The 25657-nt window shown below is 38.9% G+C and overlaps 1 protein-coding gene across 1 annotated transcript; it reads left to right on the top strand.

Moving 5' to 3' along the window:
• Positions 1-1566: 1566 nt before the first annotated feature.
• LOC134753713 (sodium- and chloride-dependent neutral and basic amino acid transporter B(0+)-like) lies at positions 1567-24347 on the top strand. The gene is made up of 8 exons (XM_063689651.1): positions 1567-1814; positions 4388-4533; positions 5212-5327; positions 7469-7729; positions 17290-17500; positions 17859-18075; positions 21187-21452; positions 24117-24347. Exons 1-8 carry the CDS (start codon positions 1580-1582, stop codon positions 24327-24329), a joined length of 1665 nt encoding a protein of 554 aa, XP_063545721.1. The 5' UTR covers positions 1567-1579; the 3' UTR covers positions 24330-24347.
• Positions 24348-25657: the final 1310 nt, after the last annotated feature.

The raw sequence follows: 25657 nt of genomic DNA on the forward strand, positions 1-25657 counted from the left end.
CTCTGGATCGATACTCCAGCACTCTGCCAACTGAGCAGCCAAGAGTTCATCCATAGTCAGCAAATCTTCACATCTACTGTAAGAGCGTTATGCTTCTTAAACGGCCACCGGAGATCCAAGTCATATTAGAAATTCACCAGAGCCATTCTAAATTTATATTTAAGTTTAATAGCATCGTTCGCAGACGTTTCTGCTTGTTAAAAATTACCTACGAATATTTTTGCCGCCACTGATACAATACATACACTACCTTCGGGTCCTAGAGTAGAAACTTATTACTTTCAATTACCTTCTTACCGAGCTAGTCTCAAACCTACCTAATATATCGATGCGATCAATTTCGCTATATAAAATAATACATAACATTATATGTAGTCCGTATTTTTTCAGATCAGAAAGTTTATAAGCTCACCGAATTATAGTGTCCTTTACATATTATTGTATCGCAATATTAGATATCATAGGAACCCTAGCATTTCGGAAGTAAAAGTTGATTACCACTACGTATGATGTTAGAAAAATTCTAATCTTAAAAAAAACGGGCTATAATGTGGTGGTGTGGTAGTGTGGTGGTGTGGTGTGGTGTAGATAAAGGGGTTCACTCGCGGTACGATTCATCTTTACAATCCGTCGTTACAGACCGATCGAAACGACGGATTGATAGTGTATGTTAATATCTTTAACGATTTTCTTATCGAAGACGATGTCGGAAATCGCAACAAAAACCCGTGCAATCATGAATATCGTAACGATGCATCGACATTGCATGGCTCTTTGTGACCAACGATTTGCTTTTCATTCATGACGCTGTCGCCGCACGCGCTGCATCCCTCGATCGCGTATCGATTGTAACGACCAATTGCTCCGTGTATGAGCGCTGCGTCCCTCGATCGTAACGACTAATTGCTCCGTGTGTTTACTGGCATTTTCGAAGCGACCGATCGTCACGATTTTCGTCAGATTGATCGAAGCGAGTAATCGTACCATGAGTGGAGTGAACCCCCTTAAATATCCCGCATCTATATCTCAGAACTGGATTGTCGGCCGATATCTCTAGAACAAATAGAGCTCCACTTGAATTGAACGTCCCCAGTGCGTCGATTCAAAGATAGATATATTTTAGAAACGTAACTGATTATTATCTGTTTATCTCTAGTTTATCTGCAAAATATTGCCGAATACGATTTCGAACGGCTTTGTGGTGCACTATAAATTTTACCTGTTTCAGTATACTATGAGCCTTGTATATTAAAGAGTGTAGAGTAAAATAGAAAACAATGTTTTTTTTTTACTTAAAGGTAAATATATAATGTGAAGTGTATATTATTCTAGTGATCCCATTTTGGATTAGTGTGTGCTATGATAGGTATACCTACTCGTATTAAAACTATCAAGTGATTATTTGTCAAAAAAGATGTTTACTAAATCGATTATTGCGAACCATGGCACACAGTTGTTACAATCAATTTATAGAAACACATGACAACCTGAAAAGGGTATTATTGATAAATTGTAAGTGTTACTGTTTCACATAAAAGTTTGTAATAATGCACTTTACCTTTATCTTTCGTAGGACCGGATGAATTGGGAGGCCATACGAGCGCACTTGTGCACTTTGGCAGTGGCAGTCAGCTTTAACAGTACGTGGAGGGTTCCCCGCGAGGCGTACCGATACGGTGGGGTGTCTTACTTATTGGTGTTGAGCATTGCCATGGTAATTTTTGCTCTCCCGGCTACGCTAATGCAGCTGACTATAGGACAACTTAGTCAACAAGATGCAGTTGGCGTTTGGAGAGCTGTGCCTTTCTTTAAAGGTATATGTGACCCTTTTATCCACATCCTTTTTGTAACTTAGCATAACTTAGTAAAAACAAAACATTAATTTACTTTGAGCTTCGTTGGAGCTGTCATCAGACGAAACAAAATAGTACAATCGGATTAAGTCTCACCTCGAGATCCTTCCAAAGATATGAAATTTGGTATGTATGTTAATTAAAGGTCTCTTTTTCATGTCCACACTATTTGACATTTGGGGACCTCGAGGAATCGCAGCCATCTTGGAAAATGTGTACCATCCTGGAGAAAATGCGTTTTACTCTAAATATACGTTCTCTATGAAAATATGGTGTAAGGCAACATTAAAGCTTATTAAATTCTACACAAATAAGTCCTAAATAACTTTGCGGAAAAAATACATCTTGTTATAGAAAATAATAGCTGAATCCAGATTTAGCGCTTGTACCCTTTCAGGGGATATTCTCTTAATATGAAACTTGGAGGAATATGAATTCCACTTTTGTCTATACATTTGTACACGTTCTACTGCAATATCAACATTTTACTCGACTGCGACTTAAACAGAAAGTAGGGTTATGGGTTTAAATACTGAAAATCAGTACATCCTGTAGCTCAGGATACTGGACGGATTTTTTAAAACGACATATTGGTAGATTCCCCTTGCCCTTCACAACCTGCTTACACCTGTTTTATTAAAGAAAAATCAATACAGCTGCCTTGAGAGGACGCCGAATAGCAAATCATATTTTTACTTCTAGCGCCTAAACTATTGAGTCGATTTCAATAAAATAGACATCAGTAGATCCATAATTGGTACACGAGTGCTATGCAATACAAATTTACTAAAATAAATGGAGGAAAAATGTGTAAAACTTAAAAATGTGACTATAAAAACAGATTTTAGGTCTTAAATGGGGTTTAAACAATAGTGACACTTGACAGTAATGAAATTTGACACCTACAATTTCGGGGATCCCTGTTTGCGTGTCGTAAAATTGGAGCTTCGGGGACCACGGGGATCAAACGCCATCTTGAAAAGTATGTCGTTTTTGGTTTTTCTGTTTTTCTCGGAATATCTGGGTTAAATGTGAATACTGTGTATAGCGAAAACAATGCTTATTAAATTCCACACTATAAAGTTATACAACACCATGTCCCAAAAACGAAGCCTTTTTCTAGAAATAGGGCTTACAAGTTACAAGGGAAGCTTACAAGTTTCATATAAGCTTACAAGATCCATAATTGTTACAAGCACTCGTGTAACAATTATGGATCTACTGATGTCTATTTTATTGAAATCCACTCAATAGTTTAGGCGCTAGAAGTAAAAATATGATTTACTATTCGGCGTCATCTCAAGGCAGCTGTATTTTATTTTTATTTTATTCGTAAACACACAGACAATAGACATACATTTAAAGAACATAGTGAAAATGAAGTGTCACGAAATGGCCCCATCTCAGCATGCTGCTGGCGACTGGCTGTAGGCTGGCTGGCTGTATTGATTTTTCTTTAATAAAACAGGTGTAAACAGGTTGTGAAGGGCAAGAGGAATCTACCAATATGTCGTTTTAAAAAATCCGTCCAGTATCCTGAGTTACAGGTTGTACTGATTTTCAGTATTTAAACCCATAACCCTACTTTCTGTTTAAGTCGCAGTCGGATAAAATGTTGATATTGGAGTAGAACGTGTACAAATGTATAGACAAAAGTGGAATTCATATTCCTCCAAGTTTCATATTAAGAGAATATCCCCTCAAACGGTATAAGCGCTAAATCTGGATTCAGCTATTATTTTCTATAACAAGATGTATTTTTTCCGCAAAGTTATCTAGGACTTATTTGTGTAGAATTTAATAAGCTTTAATGTTGCCTTACACCATATTTTCATAGAGAACGTATATTTAGAGTAAAACGCAAATTTCTCCAGGATGGTACACATTTTCCAAGATGGCTGCGATTCCTCGAGGTCCCCAAATGTCAAATAGTGTGGACATGAAAAAGAGACCTTTAATTAACATACATACCAAATTTCATATCTGGAAGGATTTCGAGGTGTGACTTAATCCGGTTGTAGTAAAATTCTTACACAGATTCGTAAAGAAGTGCAAAATATTGTGCTCAAAAATTTGGCAGCTTAAGTAAATAGCGCTCGATGGCACTATAGATACCTGCTATTAAATTTTGCGGTAACTATCTATAGATACCTACCTACTTGTTGCCTACTATTTTTGTTTTCACAAAACGTATGGCGGCGGTTACATCGACAAAGGTCCTAAGGGTTAAAAAAGCGTTAAATTAAAAAGATCCCTATCAATATTAGCAACAAAATAAGATAAGATTAGATAAAGTATCTATAGTTATGTATTCTGTAGCACTTGGTTGCTTATAAACGGTTCTCACTGCACCCGCCTTGTCATTTTTCTGTTTGGCCCTATGGTTGACTGGTAGAGAAAGCCATCAGGCATTAAGTCCACCATTTGTACCTTTTTTTGTTGTGAAATAAAGTTTAAAATAAATAAATAAAATATTACTATTTATCTAAGTTTATGTTACTATTTATTTGATTTCTTTGAGGTTTTTGTTTCAGGTGTTGGCTACATAAGATTACTCATTTCATACATTGCAAGCATATACTCTATCATATATGTTGCTTTGTCGGTACTGATATATCTTCTCTTTACCGTAAATAGATCTATTCCCATATGGGAATGCACGAAGCCTATTGTGATATCAGTAAGTTCCAATCCGAGAAAAAAAGTACAGTCGCCATCAGATATCAGAGCGACCGAGGTGTTCACAATATCTGAAACATGCACTCAAACGCCCTGACAATAGAGGCGTGTTCAGATATTTGTGAGCGCCTTAGTCGCTCCGATATATCTGATGACGACTGTATATATATATACATACAATGTATGCGCGTGAATAATTTTAACATTTTTTTTTTCATCAACAGGAAGAAGACAAATATGAATCCACTGAAATAACGTGCTTGAAGTAAGCTCATTGTTTTTATCATACATACTCGTATAACTATGTACCGAAAAACTGTAATAGATGTCATATATTAAAGAAAAAGTGACGAAACCCTCCAGTGGTGAAGGCCGGATTCTAACCGGCGTCTTTAGCTATCGCGGCTAACGCCATGAACCCCTAGGCCACCCCGCCACGGCGGTGCCCGTCCGAATTTCTCGACTATATGCCATCTTAGTAAGACTAGGCGTCTTTGACCAGCTCTAAGGGCAAGCAGTGCGCGCTTTTTCTTTAATATATGACATCTATTACAGTTTTTAATTTATATATAGTAGCGTGACTACTTAAAAAAAAAACAAATCAAAATATTTAATAAAATAACTTTATTCACTTTATTCAATGTACATAGGTATGTGTTATTTAAATACCATTAGGTAGTTATCTTTACTATTCTGTTACAGTTCCACTTTTTTGGCGCCGCTTGCGGAGCAGCCTGAATATTACTTAGCTTTGTCTATGTTGACCATAGTTTTATGGATTATTTTTCCTTTTATGTAAGTAAATTGATTTAACTTTTCTTACTTATATAAGGATTTCGGTATGTAGTAGTAGTAATCACTTTATTGTACACAACACAGCCATCGTTGATATAATGTATGGCAATAGTCACGTGACTTTTCCGAGCATTTGTCATCCCGATACATTTTTAACCTACTTCAAGTTCATAGAACGAGGAGGTTCTGTATTTGGTTGTGGCTATTTTTTTAAGGTTCCGTACCCAAAGGGTAAAAACGGGACCCTATTACTAAGACTCCGCTGTCCGTCCGTTTGTCTGTCTGTCCTTCTGTCACCAGGCTGTGATAGCTAGACAGTTGAAATTTTTACAGATGAGATGATGTCGTTCTGTTGCCGCTATAACAACAAATACTAAAACCAGAATAAAATAAATATTTAAATATCCATACAACAAACGTGATTTTTTTGCCGTTTTTTTTTGCGTAATGGTATGGAACCCTTCGTGCGCGAGTCCGACTCGCACTTGGCGGTTTTTTTTAAAGTAACTATGTTCACCGATTACTCCGAGACCCGTGGTCCGATTTGAGTAATTCTTTTTTGTTCGAAAGAAGGTACTTCCAAGGTGGTCCCACATTAATCTGGTGCTGTTCTTATGATTGGATCCATGAGAAATTGAGGATTTTTTTTAAATGCACATGTATGGTAATTTGGGTGTTTTCTCAAGCAACTTGAGCATTTCCTCTTGAAAACCACCAATTTGATGAAGTGGACCTGATGATGATTGTTTTGATGATAATGATGACGATTTTTAAATGTAGGATGTTCAGCGATTACTGTGAGACCCGTGCTCCAATCCGAGCAATTGTTGTTTTGTTTGAATGGAACTATCCCCAAGATGGTCCCACATTAATCTGGTGCCGTTCTGACGATGGGATCCATGAGAAATTGAGGGAACTCCTCAATTTTTCAAGACACGTGTATGGTGATTTCGGTGTTACCTAAAGTAACTCAAGCATTTCCTGTAGGTATAGTGTTGAAAACGACCTAAGAGACTGAGGAGTGAGAGGTAGGTATGAGAGGTAAAGGTAGAGCGTGGTGTTTATGGGGTCTGAGGTTCGGGGTTTGAGGGGTTGGGGTTTGACGAGTCAGGGTTTACGAGGCTAGGGGGTTGAGGGGGCGGTGAGTTGATGGGTCAGGGACTGAGGGGTTGGGAGTTGAGGGATCGGGGGTTAGGGCTAGGAGTTAAGGGTCTGGGGTTTAGGGGTCGGGGAATGGCGGTTGAAGGGTTGTGGTTCAGGGTCGAGGGGTTCATTGATCAGGGGTTGATGTGCTGTGTGGTGGTGGTGATCGGGGGGTTGAGGGATTAAGTCAGTGGCGGGGCGGAGGATGGATTTAGTGTAGTGACAGGAATGATTTCCCAGACCGACTCGACTCCAAAATCCTGATTATTTATTATAGTTTACGAATTTAGTGTTAAACATGATTAATGTGTCACGCTCTTAACAATGTGTTAGCGAAACTAAAAATGGAAAAATAAAAGATACAAAAAAAGCAAACCGACTTCAAAATTTAATTAAATATTATCCTTTTTTAAGTATAAGCGTTATATTACGGACTGCGCCAAGAAGGTTCGACGGTGTGTTCTTAGGTACCTGCAGAAAGTATGTTCATTGCCGTCGTGTAAGACAATCCAACGTACATACTTATAAAGGCGCATCGTACCAAAATCATGGCATGCTTCAAAATTTGGCTTGGCACCGACTTCAAACATATCAGTTGATAACGCATAGGTATACTTAAAAAAGGATAATATTTTATTATCCTTTTTGAAGTCGGTTTTCTTTTTTTTCGTAAAAAGTTTTTTTATTTCTTTTCGTTGGCGTTTGTACGATTGTGTCGATTGGCATCAGGGCTGGGCCCCACACCCCAGGTCAGAAACTCATTTTATACCTTGACTTTTAACAAGTTTTTTACTTAGAACCTACGTGGTTCGTAAGAGTTAGTGATATATGAAGAAAAAAAAGCTATAACTCCCTTGGGAGTAAAATTGACTTTACCTCTCGGTGCACTTGCGTGAAATAACGCGCTTACTGCGCAAAAGTGTTATGTAAAGTGTTTTACGTGACATGATCACCGACAAACCCAAAAAATCTAATACAAAACTTGTTTCGATTTTCAGATTTTACAATCCCATAAAATTGATGAAACGGATTTTATATGCTTTGGGACCATTAGTATTGATACTAATGGTTGTGATTGCTAGTTGTATTGGGAGCAGGAGCAATTTAGCAATGCTTCAGAGGCAACATGACTGGCTTTATTATTTGGAGTCGAAAATATGGCATAGCGCCGTTATTCAAGCTGTTTTGTCATCGCAAGCGGCTGGCGGTTTCCTTATGTCGTCCGGCACCGCGATATATTCAAATACCGACGTTCAACGGTGAGGATAATCCTACTCAATGTGTATTTTAAGTTTATGTCAAAATACACTATTATCCCTGCCTATGAAGCCAATGGTCCTGGGTTCCAATCCCGGTAAGGGTGTTTATTTGTGTGATGAGCACAGATATTTGTTCCTGAGTCTTGGGTGTTTTCTATAAGTATTTGTATATTATAGGTACCGGGTGTTTCCTGTAACAGGAGCAATAAATTAAACTGGAGGCTGTACGCCTCAAACTGACCAACATTTGTTCAGCAACTTTTTAAAATTATGAAATTTTTAGATTATACCTTTTTCGTACTAATTAAATATTATTTTCAATGTACGCTGCCATCTGTGTGTTTGACGTTGCTTGTCACCCTTTAAACATAACAAATTTTGCAATACATTGCGTCTTAGAATAAACTTTAAAGTGTAATGAAAATCAAAACACAAGTTAGTTTTAAAAGTTGCTGAACAAATGTTGGCCAGTTTGAGGAGTACAGCCCCCAGTTTAATTTAATGTTCCTGTTACAGGAAATACCCGGTACCTATAATATACAAATACTTATAGATATATATATATATCGTTCTCATGTACCCACAACACAAGCCTTCTTGAGCTTACTGTGAGACTTAGTCAATCTGTGTAAGAATATCCCTTAATATTTCTTTATATATACAGGATTGGGCATGAGTGTGATAGTTTCAAATAGCCATAAAATTAAAACGAAAGTTGAAATTTCAATATTAAACTTGTTATTATTTTAAGCATACTCTATATTTACAAAATTAATTAATTAGCTCTAATTGCTCTTCTTTAACCTGTATAATTAATAATCAAATTAACTTACCTGTGAAGTTTGATTACAATTATACGAGTATCCAAATCCAAGACAACAAATATAATTTACAAAGCATCAGTGCATGGTATCATGCCGTTCTTGTCACACATTTTAGAGATAATATTTAAAAAACAAGTTCGCGCTGTCCCTCTTTCTTACTACGCCATAATCCTCTGCCATCCCGCTCCAACCTCGCTCCGCAGATACCCGTCATTATTTCAGAGTGGATCTTTTTGTGATGAACAGAGACTATTTTATTTTAATTTTCGGGGTTGGGAAGGCGCGACTTTGTTGTCTTGGATTTGGATACTCGTATAATTGTAATCAAACTACAGAGGTAAGTTCATTTGATTATTATATACTATCTATCCAAATCCAAGACAACAAATATAATTTACAAAGCAGATGTTCAGAGCCTTGTATCTAAATACAGATGCGAAAATAAAATGAAATATCGATATCAAATCAGTAAGTTAGTAAGTTACGTATACCGTTACTAATATTACTGATTTCAGCTGAAGAGAAGAACGGTGCCTCATAGGAGGTATTAATTTATATCAAAATTTTGTAATTAATTAATTTCTACCTACAAATGTAATTTCATGTAGGTATAGCATTATATTTAATTTACATTACATTTAATAATGGGCGTCATTAATTAACGGGTAAAATTAGCATTGATATTCCTTTTTGGTAAAAGTAAAAAACAAAAATGTATAAAACTTTCTTTGATTTCATTGTAATACCTATTGATAAAGTTGTATTTATCTTAGGATTTTGGGTATAACTGTTATTTATGTAATTTTGCCATTGCTTATGTAAACCATGACGCCATTGAAAGGTGTGTTCAATCTTTAGTTAGCTCTGAACCAATTTTGATAGCTATTTATTACCCATTATATTATTGGTATTTCAATTTTACTAAAATATAGGGGGGATGAATGTTGCTCACGTCCGCAGGTAGAATACCCTTAGTCGCCCTGCACGTGTCCCCTGGGTGGTGCCAAACGAGCAGCAACTCTTGGCCGCTGCACATTGTTCTCTCTCGGAGGACCTCGCAGCGCTTCACACGAATCGAAGATATACATGCAATCGGAATGTTACCACATGCGAACGGCTCTTTACAGAGTCACTCGACAAAAGACATCGGACCTTCAATCCGGAATGTCAGCTGAATGTAGAAGGAATTAGTAAAGCTAAGTCGGACTACTTGCAAAAGCTACTGTATGATATTAGAGCTGACGTTGTCACAATCCAAGAGACCCACACTAAGGACGATCAGGACTTCGAATCCCGGGCAACCATCCAAGGCTTCACGCTGATCAAGGCCATCAATCACCCTAAGTACGGCATTGCTACCTACGTTAAAAGCAGTTTGCAAGACGTCAATCTCATCCACCACGCCGACGCTGGGAACTACAGCCTAATTGCAATCGTAGTCAACGGTCTGCGTGTAATCAACATCTACAAACCGCCGAGCGCATCATGGAAAGATAACACTGTCCCTACTTTCGAGCACCCCTGCATCTATACAGGCGATTTTAACAGCCACCACACTAACTGGCGATACCAAAACGATGATGCCAACGGTATTGCTCTTGCTCAATGGGCTGAGGGTAACAACCTACATTTAGTGTTTAACGCCAAAGACAAAGGCTCCTTTCACTCAGCGCGGTGGAAAAAAGATTATAACCCGGACCTGACTTTCGTCACTCGGGACTGCAATGGTCTCCCCCTGTCAACCACCAGGAATATCCTACACGACTTTCCTAACAGACAACATCGCCCTGTGCTCTCGGAAGTTGGCATCAAAATACCTGTGGTCAACTCCATGCCACTCCCGAGATGGAACAAGGCTGATTGGCAAGCCTACAGGAAGAAAGTGGATTCCTGCGTACATTTTGTTAACAGGAAATTAGGCTGCATTAACACCAATTAAATTGCTTCAACGTAACTAAAATCTCTTTTGTATTTCATTCTACATATATATACAAATCCTGTAAACTTTAGCTCAATCCTTAAATACCTCGTATTTACAATTTACATTCGTAAAACAACTTCATCACTATTAAAGTGAAGTCAACTTAAAAGTCTGGACACAGACTAATATGTCAAGTACATTATATTGGCATCAACACTGTAACGGTAGAGCAACGTTATATTATCTTTGACTCAATTTATAATGAGCAAAGCGACTGCATACCAAATATACCGAAAAACGAAAGGACCGAAGAACGAAGTGACTGACGAACGAAGTAATCGAAGGGCGAAGCGACCGAAGAGCGTAGCATCCGAAGAGCGAAGCGACCGAAGAGCGAAGCGACCGAAGAACCAAATGACGATGAATATGTAGTTTACGATATCACGCAATAATCATCATAAAAATCTTCGAAATAATAAATGTGGAGTAAAGATAGCCTAAAGTAAAGTGGGGATTTTTTTTAGCCTCAACACTGCGACAGTTGCGTCAGCGGAATCCTCGACACAAATTTTTGTGGAGTAATGATAGCCGCGTCACTATTAAAGCGGGGCAAATTCAGCCTCGACGCTATGAAAGCGGAGCTCTCGACACAATAAATGTGGAGTAAAGATAGCCTCAACATTGCGACAGTTGCGTCAGCGGAGTCCTCGACACAAATTTTTGTGAAGTAATGATAGCCGCGTCACTATTAAAGTTGGGAAAATTTAGCCTCGACGCTATGAAAGCTGAGCTCTTGACACAATAAATGTGGAGTAAACACAGTTGCGTCACGCGCGTGACAGTTGCGTCAGCGGAGTCCTCGACACAAATTTTTGTGGAGTAATGATAGCCACGTCACTATTAAAGTGGGGCAAATATAACCTCGACGCTGTGAAGGCGGAGTTCCCAAACACAATCCCTGTGGAGTAATGTTAGCATCTTCACTATTAAAGAGGGCCAATTTTGCCTCGACGATGTAAAAGCGGAGCTCTCGACACAATCATCGTGGATTAATTATAGCCTCTTCACTATTAAAGTGGGGTACATTTAGCCTCGACGCTGTGAAAGCGGAGCTGACGACACAATTATTGTGGAGTAATGATACCGGGAATTCCCGGTTCTTTTCGAAATATTCGATTTATTTATTTTTTCAATTTATTTCTGTCCGTTTTGCGATAATAACGCGTTTAGTATTTAATGAATTCGCAATGTTGCATCTGCAAAGATCAACATGACTGTATTGCGAGCGTAAAACATCTTTCTTTTCTAACTCATACCAGAATTTATCCTATTTTATTCATTCGCACCTGGTGACCGAGAGATAGATAACGACTCGTGCCATTTCGCCGCATGCATGGTATTATTTTTTAGCAATTGTTTTAGTTGGACAGAAACATTCATGTTAAACGGTCGTTCGTTTGTGTTTTATGGAATCGTGAATGGTTACGACTTACGGATTAAGGATTGTGGTTTTAGACGTTTTTTTGGGATATCATTAGAGTCTGACAATTGCTCATGGCATTCAGTTGGCTTTGTCAGACGTGTTCTACAAAAAACCTGCGACTACCACTTTCCATGATGACACCACTCAACAGGAAGATCAAGACTTCCTTGAAGACGAAGATAATATCACATTAGCAGAATGGATTAGGCGACGACATTTATTTTCAAGAATTTGATGGAAATGATGATGCCGATGATGGTGATGACTGTGATGGAGTATTGTTTGAAGAGGAACTCAGAAGCTACGAACATGTCAAAGATCAGTCTAGTAACGCTTATTTTGATTTGATATCAAAAGTCAGAACAGTTGTAAAACTGTTTAAAAACTCACCTACCAAAAATGATGATATATTGCAAAAATATGTTATAACAGAGTTTGGAAAAGAGTATCCTTTGGTCTTGGATGCAAAAACTAGGTGGAGTAGTTTAGCAGAGATGCTGAGTTGATTCCTTAAACTCAAAGTGTGTATAAGTAAGGCATTGTTGGATGTTAAAAGCGAAATATTCTTCAGCCAATACGATTGGAAGACTTTACAAGAGCTGAATTAAGTCCTTGATATTATAAAAACTATTGTGGAGAGTTTGTCTCGACGCGATGCTACTTTGTTAACTGCAGACGTAGCAATAAAATATGCCATAAAGAAATTAACGGAGATGAATACAACAATGAGCACACAAATGAAAGATTCCTTAAAGAAAAGGTACAGTGATCGTCGTTTGATAGAAGCATCTACACCTGTATTACCTCACAAACCAGAACCAATACTTTGAAGACATAACCAATGAAGACATTTCAACATTTCCGAGATCTGCTTCCGATGACATGTGCAGAAATATAATGAACCTAGCTAAGGTTAACCGGGTTTCCGAAGACGAACCTACAAATGAACTTGTCCAACTTCACCGCTCTGAAGACGATATCGGCAATGAACCAATCCCTGCACCGGAAATGAGCAAAGCAGATGAGTTAATTTAGAATTAAAAAAAGCTACTACCAGTACAATTCAGATCAGGAGCGGTATTCGACATGCGTTAAGTGACGTTACGTGTTGAACTTCAGTTGAATGGAAGAAATCGTGTGTTGTCGAATAGGTAAATTTGACATTAGCAATCCACAGTTAGGTGACAACGAAACCAAACCGAACCACGACGAGTTCAGAGCCATTTTAAACCGTATAGTAGTAAGAAAACAAAGTTGATTTTTGTTGAATAATTTTTTCAATGAATGAGTTTTGGTTGTACCAAATGATACTTTCCACGGTTGATGAACAAATGATTCATTCCACTGTTGAACTGATGTTGAAGCCGAAACTGACAGTTGTGCATCTCGAATAGGGCCCCAACCATCTGAAAATGATTTAGATGATTTTCAAAAGATAAAGATAGAAATGGTACTATTTGAAAATGGGGGCGATCGTGGAAAACTCTAACGCTCGCGCAAGTCGCGCACAAACACTTAAGTGCTATACCCCCAACTAGTGTAGAACCGGAAACAATTTTTTCGTCGGCAGGTTACATTTGCAACCGATTAAGAACTTCATTGAGCGACCGTAGCCTAGATGTTATAAGCTTTCTTCGCTCGTATTACCAAGAAAAAAATGCAAATAAATAGCTGTGATTACTTTTATTCTATTTAAGTTACGATTATTGGTAAATGTTATAAGACTTGTGATAATAAATGAGTGTGATCAAAGAGACTATTTTATAATGGAAAAAATTGTGATTTAGCTAATAGAAATATTGATTATGTGGTTACTTATTATCGAAGAGATATAATTTTCTAATTATTTATATAAGTATAACGTATGACAGTGGAGTCAAATCAAGCTAACTCTGCAAGTCTGCACTGTGTTTGATAATACAGTGTCATAAACGTCAAACTTCATGAAACTGTGACGTTTAAAAGAACACTTGCGCACTCTGTGCTATCAAACACTGTGCAGGGTTAGCTTAGCCTGAGTCCAACCGCAAAACAATTTAGTAGTACCTATCTAACTTAGGTAAATTATATTGTGATAATGATAAGTGATTTGATTTGTTTTCGTTTAATAATAGTACTTCTAGTAGACCGCTTGGGTCCAACTGGCATAATAACTATAAAAATATACTATTTACTTACTAAGTAAGTTACTTACTAAGTTTTGAATCGATATATATATATATTTTTATGTTGATCTATTGTTGTTTAAAACATTCTTGATGTGCTATTGATTTTCTGAGGTATAGACCTTTATGTATTAAAAATATTATTATAAAACATACCTACTATTCCTACCAGTCCCGCCCGGAACCGGGAAATGAAATTCTTGGAACCGGAACCGGTACTGCATGCCCTACTCTTCACTTTTAGTCGACGTCTGATTTTTAACTAAATAATTATTTGATATGAATTTTAATTTTTACCTGTTAATTAATGTGCAATATTATAAACTCTACTTTTGGCATTGACTTTTATTTGGTAACACGGTTAATACCGAGTACTAGTTTGATGATCGCCTTGTTGCTTAGTATACCTAAGCTTCTAAGTACTTAGTCTACTTAAGCTATCAAATTCTGAATCCCAGCTGTCATTAGGAAGTTTTACTTATATTCCCGATACGGTTTACGCATGGGTAAATGATCCTCGACGCTATTGTACTAGCGGAGTATTAGTAGACGTAGTCCAGAATATTTCACAAATCAAGTACCTATACTTAGCCCATGATTGATTTCATTCTAAAATTACATTGAGTGGAGAATGTGCGAGTGTGGTAAAAATTAGATGAAAGCACATTTATGAGGTTTACACGTAGAGAGATAAACTTCTTCATAGTTTGTACGCCTCCGTTATGAGTACTATTGTAGAAATTAACTAATATCCGGCTGTGATGCGTGGCATATAGCATACTTAATAGTGTCAATTAAGGATGTCTAGTTATCACAAGCAAGTGACTAACTGATGAACAAAAGGAGACGGTCGTCTGGACCCGAGACTCGACGATACCGCGATTATAGCCCCCTAATCCATTATATTCCGTACAATACATTCACTATGAGGGCGCCTGGAGCGCTTGGTATCGGAGCACGCATAGTGCGTCCTTTATATACATCGGTTACTGGCATTAAACACTTTAAACAGTCGGTCAAACTGTTCTTCAAATATATTGTAGATTGTGTATAGAATTAAATTTTTCATGTAAATTTATACCTGTAGGCATCCTCATAAGATGCCTATTAAACTTGTTGGTTACAGAATATTATTATGTACTATTTGCTATCGTTCATAGGCACTTATTACCAATCGGCAAGGATTTATATTGTTACCTATCTATTTTATTATATGATAGGGTAGGTCGGACATGATAGGAGCCGTTTTGATGAAACGATTACCTACATGTATACTTATATAAACTATTCAATTCAGATATGATTTGTATACTACTATATACAGCATATAAAATCTGTGGGTAAAGCATGTGAATATACTTAATATAATAATGTGGTGTTCGCATTCGTAAACAATTTAATGAGGGAGCATTGCAGTGTATGCAATCATACAATGTAACATATTTTATTCGAAACATGAAATGTAAGTAATATCGTACATATTACTATAATCTTTGGATTATGGATTAGTCATAATAACTGGATTAAAGTTCATTTTGCCCCGTAAATACTTATTTTTTGCGTAATTCTTTTATTCGTAAAATAAGGTAGTTGTAATAAGTGATTTCATACGAAAGCAAAGATTACTTACATAGTTGATTTCTTAGGTAAAGAGTTTATTACGCTAAATGAAAATACAATTTCAAATGAAAGTTTACCAGCCATATACTCGATTACTCGTAAGTATTGAAAACGAGACTAGACTTGCCGTGCCGAAAAACGTTTATTTTTCGCTCGGGGGCGGTCGGCAGTACAAATATTTCTATAATTATTAATAATTATTCAGCGCACAGTAGACATAATAAACTTACTCACCCTAACATTATCAATCGAAACACATACACAGGTATTATAGAGGAACACTATTTTTGACAAAAATACGTGATTAGGACTGACACAAAAACATGTAATGACGGGTATCTGCGGACCGAGGTTGGAGCGGGATGGCATTGGATTATGGCGTAGTAAGAGAGAGGGACAGCGCCGACAGCGCGAACTTGTTTTTTTAAATATTATATCTCTAAAATGTGTGACAAGGACGGCATGATTCCATGCACTGCTGCTTTGTAAATTATATTTTCACCCCAGCAGCTCGAACAAGCCTACTTGCGTCTCTCCCTGGAGTGAGGAAAGTCGCAGTTTCCTAACTCCAGGGAGTGACGAAAGTGCAACTTTCCTCACTCCAGGGAGTGAAACAAAGTAGCTTTTTAATTTAGTGAAGGCCATGGACTGCCACTTCATATACTTCTATTCAAATTTTTTTTTAATTATTCTGTGTAATTCGAAATACATTTTAACATTTAATATGTTCTCACTACTGAGGTGAAAAATTATATGTGCAACAAGAGAGGAAAGTTGTTTTTTCTTGCGAGTGTTTATTTTGAGTCCCGAGAAAGCGAAAGATTCTATAATTGAATCACGAGTGATTCTAAGTTAGAATCTTGAGCGTAGCGAGGGACTCAAAAACACGAGATGTAAAATAACTTTGCTCTCGTGTTGCACACATAATATTTCACCTCAGTAGTGAGAACATATTAAAGGTTAAAATGTATTTCGAATTACACAGAATAAACAGAAAAAAAAGTATTATAATATGTACGATACGATACGATACGATACGATACGATACGGGACCGGACCGGACCGGACCGGAAGTCGCACTTTCCTCACTCCAGGGAGTGACGAAAGTAGCCTTGTTCGAGCTGCTGAGGTGAAAAAATAATTTCATCGCCCTCATGACAAGGTAGCAAGTCCCCTGCGTTTTTTCACTCTCGATTTTTTCTGGGCACCTGTTCATCCATGATTTTTTAAGCACCTAAAAGTGGCTAGTTATAACGATTGACATTAAGTACATAATTAAACTTAGTTTCTAATCTAAAGTACCTAATGTACCTATCTTACCTTATAATAAGTATAAGCTTAAGATTTAAGATAATTTAATTTAAGATAATTTTGGTAAACCTTGTAATTAATGGAAGAGCGGAGCCTTCTGGCGCAAGTATCTTTTTACTTAAAAGAAGGTTCTTGTTTTGATTCTAGTTAAAACCTGTTGTGTACCCAATAAATCATTTTTCATTTTCATTTTCATTTTTCATTAAGTACCTAAACATTGATGTTTGGTTTCGCAGAACGACGTGGTTACTGGTCACAGCCAATGTGGTATGTAGCTGGCTCGGCGTAATATTTTGGTTCAGTGTAGCGGGTGGCAGCGAGGACCGCGACGAGACTGCCCTGGCCGTGCTCGTGCAGATGTACAGAGCCGCGGAGTATCACAGCTATCACATCATTTGGCCAATACTTGTATACGCCTTGCTATTCTTTTCGGGAATCATTTCAATGGTAATAACTACTGTCTTTTACTTTTTAATATCGCCCCCTACTTAAAAATAGGTAACCGTGTGTTTCTTACTTCCCACGACCTAGTTTATCGTATTTTGATGTTAACGTAAGTTACTTTACCTACGCCTTTATTCTCATGAATTACAGATGTTGCTAAATTGATCATAAATAGGTATCATTAGAGATAATTACACACCTGCCTATGTGAACAGCCGGTTTTTATTAGGTACATTAATGTTGGAACTAAATGCAGCGTATGCACGGTGAAATGCGAATGCGTATGTGGTCAATAAACAGTGCGACATTACATAGCTACGGTGTGGTGTGGTTGATCTCTTACTTGTTTACTATGTTTTAGCTGGTACAATTATTTCCACTGTACGATAACTTCCGGCGAGTGGGCGGGCAAGGGTGGCGGTTGATATCGTTCACGGGCTCGTTTTTCGGCGCGGCGGCAGCGCTGGGAGTGTTGGTAGGAGGGCTACCCGTTTTATCAGTGCTAGAAGACACTGCGGTTCCTCTTCTCATCTCCATAGCAACTGGTTTAGAAGTTCTGGCTTTCATATTCATTTACGGTAAGTTTCATCTGCCGTATTTCGCTTTTATACATTGTCGTAAACATTTACCTACGGCGATGGCACGTTTTACCATCACTTGTATAAAATTGTATGCTGTTGCTTTTAACTGTTGGTGGACGGTAACGGCATGTATCTAATATATGGAAGTAAACTTCCACGGTAAATAATAAAAAAGCAACCACTAGGTAAAGTAGCTGCAGTATTTAAAAACAATATCTTCGCTGAATCTTCACGTCTAGATGTAACTGGCACAAAACCTCCTAGTCCACTAGTTTGCGAGACTTCCATGTCGGACATACGCATACGTCAGACGGAGGTTCGCAAAGTGCTGCAAAACCTGGACGTGAACAAAGCAAGTGGTCCTGACGGAATTTCAGCCATAGTTCTTAAAACCTGTGCACCTGAGCTATGTCCCATATTGACGCGCCTCTTCCGCCTCTCTGTGGCTACCGGCCAGGTTCCGAAGTCTTGGAGGCTTGCTAATGTTCAACCAGTGCCGAAAAAAGGTAGCCGAGCTGACCCTGCCAACTATAGACCGATTTCGGACACGTCCATACTCTGTAAGAGTATGGAACGTGAACTGAACAACCGACTCCTGGCATACCTAGAAGCGAATGACCTGCTCAGTGACCGGCAATATGGGTTCCGCCGAGGCCGGTCTACTGGAGATCTTTTAGCGTATGCCACGCACATTTGGAGTGAGGCCATCGAGAAGAATGGAGAGGCTTTAGCTGTCTCTCTGGATGTATCGAAGGCCTTCGACAGGGTTTGGCACGAGGACCTTATTAGCAAGCTACCGTCCTTTGGTCTACCCACTAGTCTCTGTGACTGGGTATCAGACTTTTTGAGGGATCGATCGATTCGAGTTGTCATTAATGGCTGCTCGTCCGATCAGATGGCAATCAATGCCGGAGTCCCTCAAGGGTCCGTGCTTTCAGTGACCCTTTTCCTGCTCCACATAAACGACCTGCTGCAGCCAGGTACGTTCGTATATGCAGATGACACCACGGTTGTTGAAAGCTACATACCCAATTCACGAGCTAGTGGAGCCCAAGTTCAGGCGCTCAGGGAGGCAATGGTCGAACGCATGAACGTGTCACTGAAGGCAGTCTCCGATTGGGGCGAAGCCAATCTGGTTGCGTTCAATGCTAGTAAGACTCAGGCGTGTCTTATCTCCGCTAAACGGAGTCCATGATGCTCGGAATCTCGCTGACCTCGAAACTCAACTTCGGCCCGCATATCGAGTCGAAAGCACAGTTAGCGGCAAAAAAGCTAGGCATCCTCAACAAGGTGAGGCAGTATTTTACACCTAGGCAGCTGCTCGACCTTTACCAAGCACAAGTCCGATCGTGTGTAGAATACTGTTCTCATCTGTGGGATGGCTCTGCAAAGTACCAGCTTGAGGCGCTCGAGTCAGTTGAGAGGAGGGCCAAGAGAATCATAAATGACAGCAATCTGACGAATGCTCGACTCCAAAGTCTGGAGCATCGTCGCAAGGTTGCCAGCCTGTCGATCTTTTATAGGATACATTTCGAAGAGTGTGCCGAAGAACTGCAAAACCTTATTCCTCCGTCCCATTTTTACCATCGGACCACACGACAAACGGCACTCCGGCATCGCTTCATGGTAGGAACTCCAAAAATACGCACGAAGCGTTTTGCTTCCACATTTCTTATGCGAACTGCCAAGGAGTGGAACGCCCTGCCCGAGTCTGTGTTTCCGCATGAGTACAATTTGGAGCTCTTCAAGGCAAGAGTTAATAGGTATCTCATAGGTAAGCGTGCTCCACCGTAGACCACATCATCACTTACCATCAGGTGGGATCGTGGTCAAACGCCTGCCTACTCATCATAAAAAAAAAAACAAATTAAAGAAATGGTTAATCGAGCAAGCGTTCTACGACCATAAAGAGTTCTTTAAATTAGGAACTTAGGTAGATGTAAGATATTAAATACAACCTACATTATGTAGCGAAAATTCATACTTAAATATAATCTTTATACACTGTATAAAATGTGACATCGTATTTATATTATTAATAAATGTTATGATTATTATGATTATGATTAAATAGTAACGTGTGTTTACTGTTTCACAAATAGGATTCACTTTGTCGGTTTGTCTTTGGCTCGGAAAAGTGACGGTAGGTGACATAGGTGGCTGTCTGTAGGTAATTTCAAATTGGTTAAACGATCAAATATGTATGTAGATCAAAAAACTTAAACCGACTTAAAATTTTACATCTCCGTCACTTTCTTAAGTCAAATAAGATCTCTGTTTTTGGGGTTCCGTGCCTCAAAAGGAAAAAAAAACGGAACCCTTATAGAATCACTTTGTTGTCCGTCCGTCCGTCCGTCTGTCTGTCAAGACCCATTATCTCGGCAACGCGGGGAGGTAACGAGTTGAAATTAAAACCATATACTCAGGTCTACTGTCCCTTGAAGCTGTGAAAAAATCAAACTTCTAAGTTAACGTTAAAAAAAGATACAGCCGTTTATGCCGCAAAAAACGTATATTTCGACACTCTCAACTATGAAATTTGGCAAGTAATATCGTCATAAATAGGGACACTACAAGTACCTATAGGGCAGAATCTAAAAACTAAATTTGAAAAAATAAAAAAAATAGTTAAATTTGTACGCAACCCTCGGTGGGTGAGTCCGACTCGTACTTGGCGTTTTTTTTTTACTAAATGTGGATTCGACTTGTGTTAGTAACAACTCGTGTCATAGTAACATATGCCCGATTTTGTAAAGCGAGAACTGTGTTTAATGTTAAACAACTAGCGACCCGCCCCGGCTTCGCACGGGTGCAATGCTGATGACCCTTCCTCTTGAACCACTCTATCTAATAAAAAACCGCATCAAAATCCATTGCGTAGTTTTAAAGATCTAAGCATAGGGACAGACAGACAGCAGGAAGCTTTGTTTTATTTATACTATGTATCTAATGATACTATGTAGTTATAATGGCGAACTCGTCGTAAGCCTAGTCGTAAATTGAACCCTAGAGGTGTGAAATATCAGAATGTAAAGTAAATAGGTACCTATACATACGTAGATTAATACCTGCACGACCTGAAATTAAGATATCTCATTTCAACTACAGGCTGGAAGCTATTGGTGGAGGACGTGGAGTTTTTAACAGGGCGGGCATTAGCGAAACCGTGGGTGTTTGGCTGGATCGCCACGCCTGTTGTCGTGTTGGCGGTCACTGTGTGGTGGGTGGTGGCCATATTCCTCGGTGACGAACAATGGACGGAAGCCCCGTGGGATGCTGCCACTATTCTGGCTACAGCATCAGTGGCTGCTACAGTTTTCATTGCATTAGCTGCGGCGTCTGTTGCTAAACAAGTTCAATTCGATATATTAGGGGTAAGTCATTAGTGGATTACGAATCTTGTAAAAACTATCAAATTAGTTCTAACGTTTTGGTTTCCTGTTATTTGCAAGCTGCTTTGCAATGTTTATCACGAAATGCTCGTACTTTTCCTGAAGTAAGTTCCGTCTTGTTGAGGATAAAACCTTGTCTACCGTGTGGCATAGGCCTGAGGACCTCGGAAGTATTAGGATATAAGAACCTACTTGTAGTCGTTCGATTTGTACCTGGCCCCGAACGGCTAATTCTTTGTCTATTGTTAAGTAAAACCGCACGTGTGCCTGCAAAAATAGGGTCAGTCATTTTCTAATTGGCAAACAGTGTGTACGCTTGGTGCGTTCTCCGATAACGCGCTTTTGTAACGCATCTCGATGACACATTTGAGACTGGTTCTGGTGGACTGGTGGTGGTGGTGGTAGTGGCTGGCTGGTTGGTGGTGGTGGACTGGTTCTGTAGCGTTCGACTCGCCGGCACTCAGTAGCCGTAGAGGAACCACACAAGAAATGGCAAATTATTTTTCTATTTGTTCATTATGAACCTTATTGCTATCTCCAGAGAGTGGTAATTCAATAACCTTTTAAAACGGCTCAACCATTTCTTATGCAGGTAAGTAGCACGTGCGGTTTAGCTTACAATAGACAAAAAGAGTTATCCCTTAGGGGCCAGCTTAACAGCTAACTACTATACTTATGACTCATCTCAGCTCGGTTGTCCTAAACTGAATCCAAATAATTAAGTACATATATTTCATTTCTCGTTTAATCACAATTATTTATTCAGAAAATTAAAATCGATAAAGCCTTTTATGATTCAAGTGTCTTTTAATACCACCTAATAATAGGTAAAATGTTAAATCTAAAATAAATAAAAAAAAATCATTAAACAATTATTTTGCATTTATGCTAAAAGCCAGCAATTTTATAACAGACACTTTAAAATTCTAATGGTTGAGTTAAGGATGACTCACGTTAGACCGGGCCGTGACCGGGCCGAAGCTTCCGGCGCTTACTTTTCTATGACATGACAGGTGATCACGTGATGCTTTCCATAGAAAACGAAGCACCGGAAGCTCCGGCCCGGTCACGGCCCGGTCTAACGTGTGTCATCCTTTACTTATCCCTATATACATATTTTTGTTTTAAAACCATTTATTTTACTTAGTACCAGATATGGGTATTTTTTGGAAGCATACAAGGCGCGCGTGTTTTTGTACTTTGGAAACAAAAATTTGCTATTTATATGTCTTATAATTTAAATTCAAATATACCTGACGTTCGTGCAATAGCAGCCAAGCTGTACTTAAAGTTAAAATATTCAACTCGTGTTTACCTGGACGACAAGCCACAAGGGACTGGGACGCACGAGATCATAGAATTCATAGACGATACTCTAACACAGGGGTCGGCAACCTTTTAGCAGCCAAGGGCCACATAGCGGTTAGCAAAATTGCAGCGGGCCGCACACTGTTAATAATTCGTGAATTTATTAGACAAAAGGCTACATTGTCGTTTGTCAAAAAGGACACCTTTTAATATACATTTTTATGCAAAAGAGTGCCGAAATTCAGATCGCGCTTCGCGAGTTCTTACATACAGGGCGCCCCTCATCGTCTTACATGCAGGGCTCCTGCGGCGTCCCTCACAGTTATTCAGCGCGCGCTCTTACATTCAGGGCGCCTGCGGCGTCCCTCACAGTTATTCAGCGCCATTCGCGCGCTCTTACATACACACTTAAAGGTCGGGCGGAGCCGGACATTCATCGCGCTTGGCGCGCTCTTACATGCAGGGCGCCTGCGGCGTACCTCAGAGTTATTCAGCGCCCTTCGCGCGCTCTTACATACAGGGCGCCTGCGGTGGCCCTCACACTTAAAGGACGGGCGAAGCCGGACATTCAGCTAGTCGCGCTTTGCGCGCTTTTCACATGCAGGGCGCCTTTAAAGGTCGGGCGAAGCCCTACATCCAGCGAACCATCCACACTTAAATGTCGGGAGAAACCCGACATTCAGCGTGCTTCGCGCGCTCTTACATTGCGATAAGGGCCCTCCACACTCGTACGCGAATCGCGGCGCGAAGCCGCGAACGCGAGTCTGGAGTCTAGTTCGCTAATCAGCGAAATCGACTCCACACTCGCGTTCGCGGCTTCGCGCCGCGTAGTCTGGAGCGCCCTATAGGCAGACACTCATATTGGCACGTCTGTGCATAGTGCATATTGAGTGATCATCACATTTAATGTAGAACTTGTGATAACCCAACCCAATTCCAAATAATTAAATTGAAATTAAAGACTTTTCTTTTTCACTCGATCACTTTAGTGACGTAGGACTGATGTAACCCGGAGGCTCGCGGGCCGCCGGTTGCCGACCCCTGCTCTAACAAACGCTTTAAGAACGTGGGTTGATTGATATTCCCTTATGTGTCCGTAATATCTACTCTCCCCTAAATAGGTTTAAGTAGTTTATAAGATTATTATACGTTAGTTGACAAACAAAACTCACTAATTACTAAAAAATGATTAAACAAAAATCAGCCTTATTTAGGTGTTAATATGGTTCACAATAGCTATTAACTTGTGGTAGTAATTAGTGAGATTTGGTTGTCACCTGACGATTTATAAATTAAACTGTAAAAAAGAGACACTCAAGTGGAAACGTATATTTTCAGAAAATTAAGTCCTCCTTCAATCCCTCAAGACACTGGGGTCCTCGTGATCCAATAACATATTATTATTGGATGGCTCGACGCCAACAGAGCCAAACTGGAGCAAGAGACATCTTCACGCCCATGTATACGAGGCGACATTTGGGACAATTCACGGGAGGAGCCCGTATTTTCGACATTTCTCAGCCAAAGAAGAACCTGGAGGAAAGTAATTAGCTGAAACTGAAAAGTGGTACCTATAATGAACGACAATGAAACAGGAACGTAGGTAACTAGTTAGGTACCTACATAGTTCCTAGTCCTACGCTTTCATCCTGCGAGCTGCGGTTCGTCATCAGAACTACGTACGATACGAAGTCAGCCAATCGCAGTATCGCAGTAATACGATACTAGTTAGCGTAAATCGTTTGTTCTTATTACAATGTATCGTAGTCGGATGGAGTATGAATTTTAGTATTGTTATTATTTTCATTTTTATTTTGACGATCATGATAGAAATTCTCACGAAATTCTAATATTTTTGACATTAATGCAAACTTATAATGTAATTGTCTTTCATGAAATAAATCATCTAATCTAATCTAATTTGCGACACTGTAAACGTTCTTAATATCTTAAAATAACCCTTTAATTCGAATAATATTTGGTGTACCTATAAATATTTAGGAAGGGTTAGGTACGTTAAGTCGTGTCTTAATATCTTAAGTTACTTAATGTAGTTAAGTAAAGTTAGGTTTAGGTATAATGAGTGAGTAGGTGACTTAAGCTTGTTCAGTGACCTTCCTTTGGGCAAGTAGATGAGTCCAAGCCGTTTGTGACGACTGTCCTTTCTGGGCGTCATGGCCCGGGCGTGTAATGAGTCCATTACTTATTCTCGTCACGCTGGCATGCCGTCACATTATAAGAGTTCATAAGGAAAAATGTATCTTGGTTAGTAGTATTGTTGTTTTGCACATACGTAGCTTTAAAGAATGTACCTAATTATTTTTCATCCCTCCTATTCGGAAAGTTCACCTTTCATAGGCTGATAGCCGGGTGGAAAATGACAATTCCCACCCTAGGGTGGAAAGTATTTTTTTATTTGTACTTCGAGCTACGGCTAACAACCAAAGACAGCATATGCCATATTATTCAGATAAAAGCTCTCATATTAGCTTCCACATTTTCAGACCAAGTATTATCAAAATTAAATGTCAATTTACATTGAATTATTAAATATTTATGTATGAAATAAACATAAATATTTGTTAATAAATCAATATAAATGACGACGATTGTTTAAAATATTATCATTAGTCATTATTACCTATACATTCATTCATTCAATTTCACTTTTTTTTAAGGCGCGTATACATTAAGGCCATTTCAGACACAACCCAATTTAAGACAGGATTGTCTATGGTTTTAGATTTTTCTTCGATCTAAATGTATATACCTATATATACAATTAGTAACTATTTATACAACAAGAGACCAAAGATTGATATTTCTTCGAGTGCTTATTTTGAGTCCGGTGCAAGCGAAATATTCTATAATCTTGAGCG

The sequence above is a fragment of the Cydia strobilella genome, chromosome Z (genome assembly GCF_947568885.1).
Source record: "Cydia strobilella chromosome Z, ilCydStro3.1, whole genome shotgun sequence".
Classification (NCBI taxonomy): domain Eukaryota; kingdom Metazoa; phylum Arthropoda; class Insecta; order Lepidoptera; family Tortricidae; genus Cydia; species Cydia strobilella.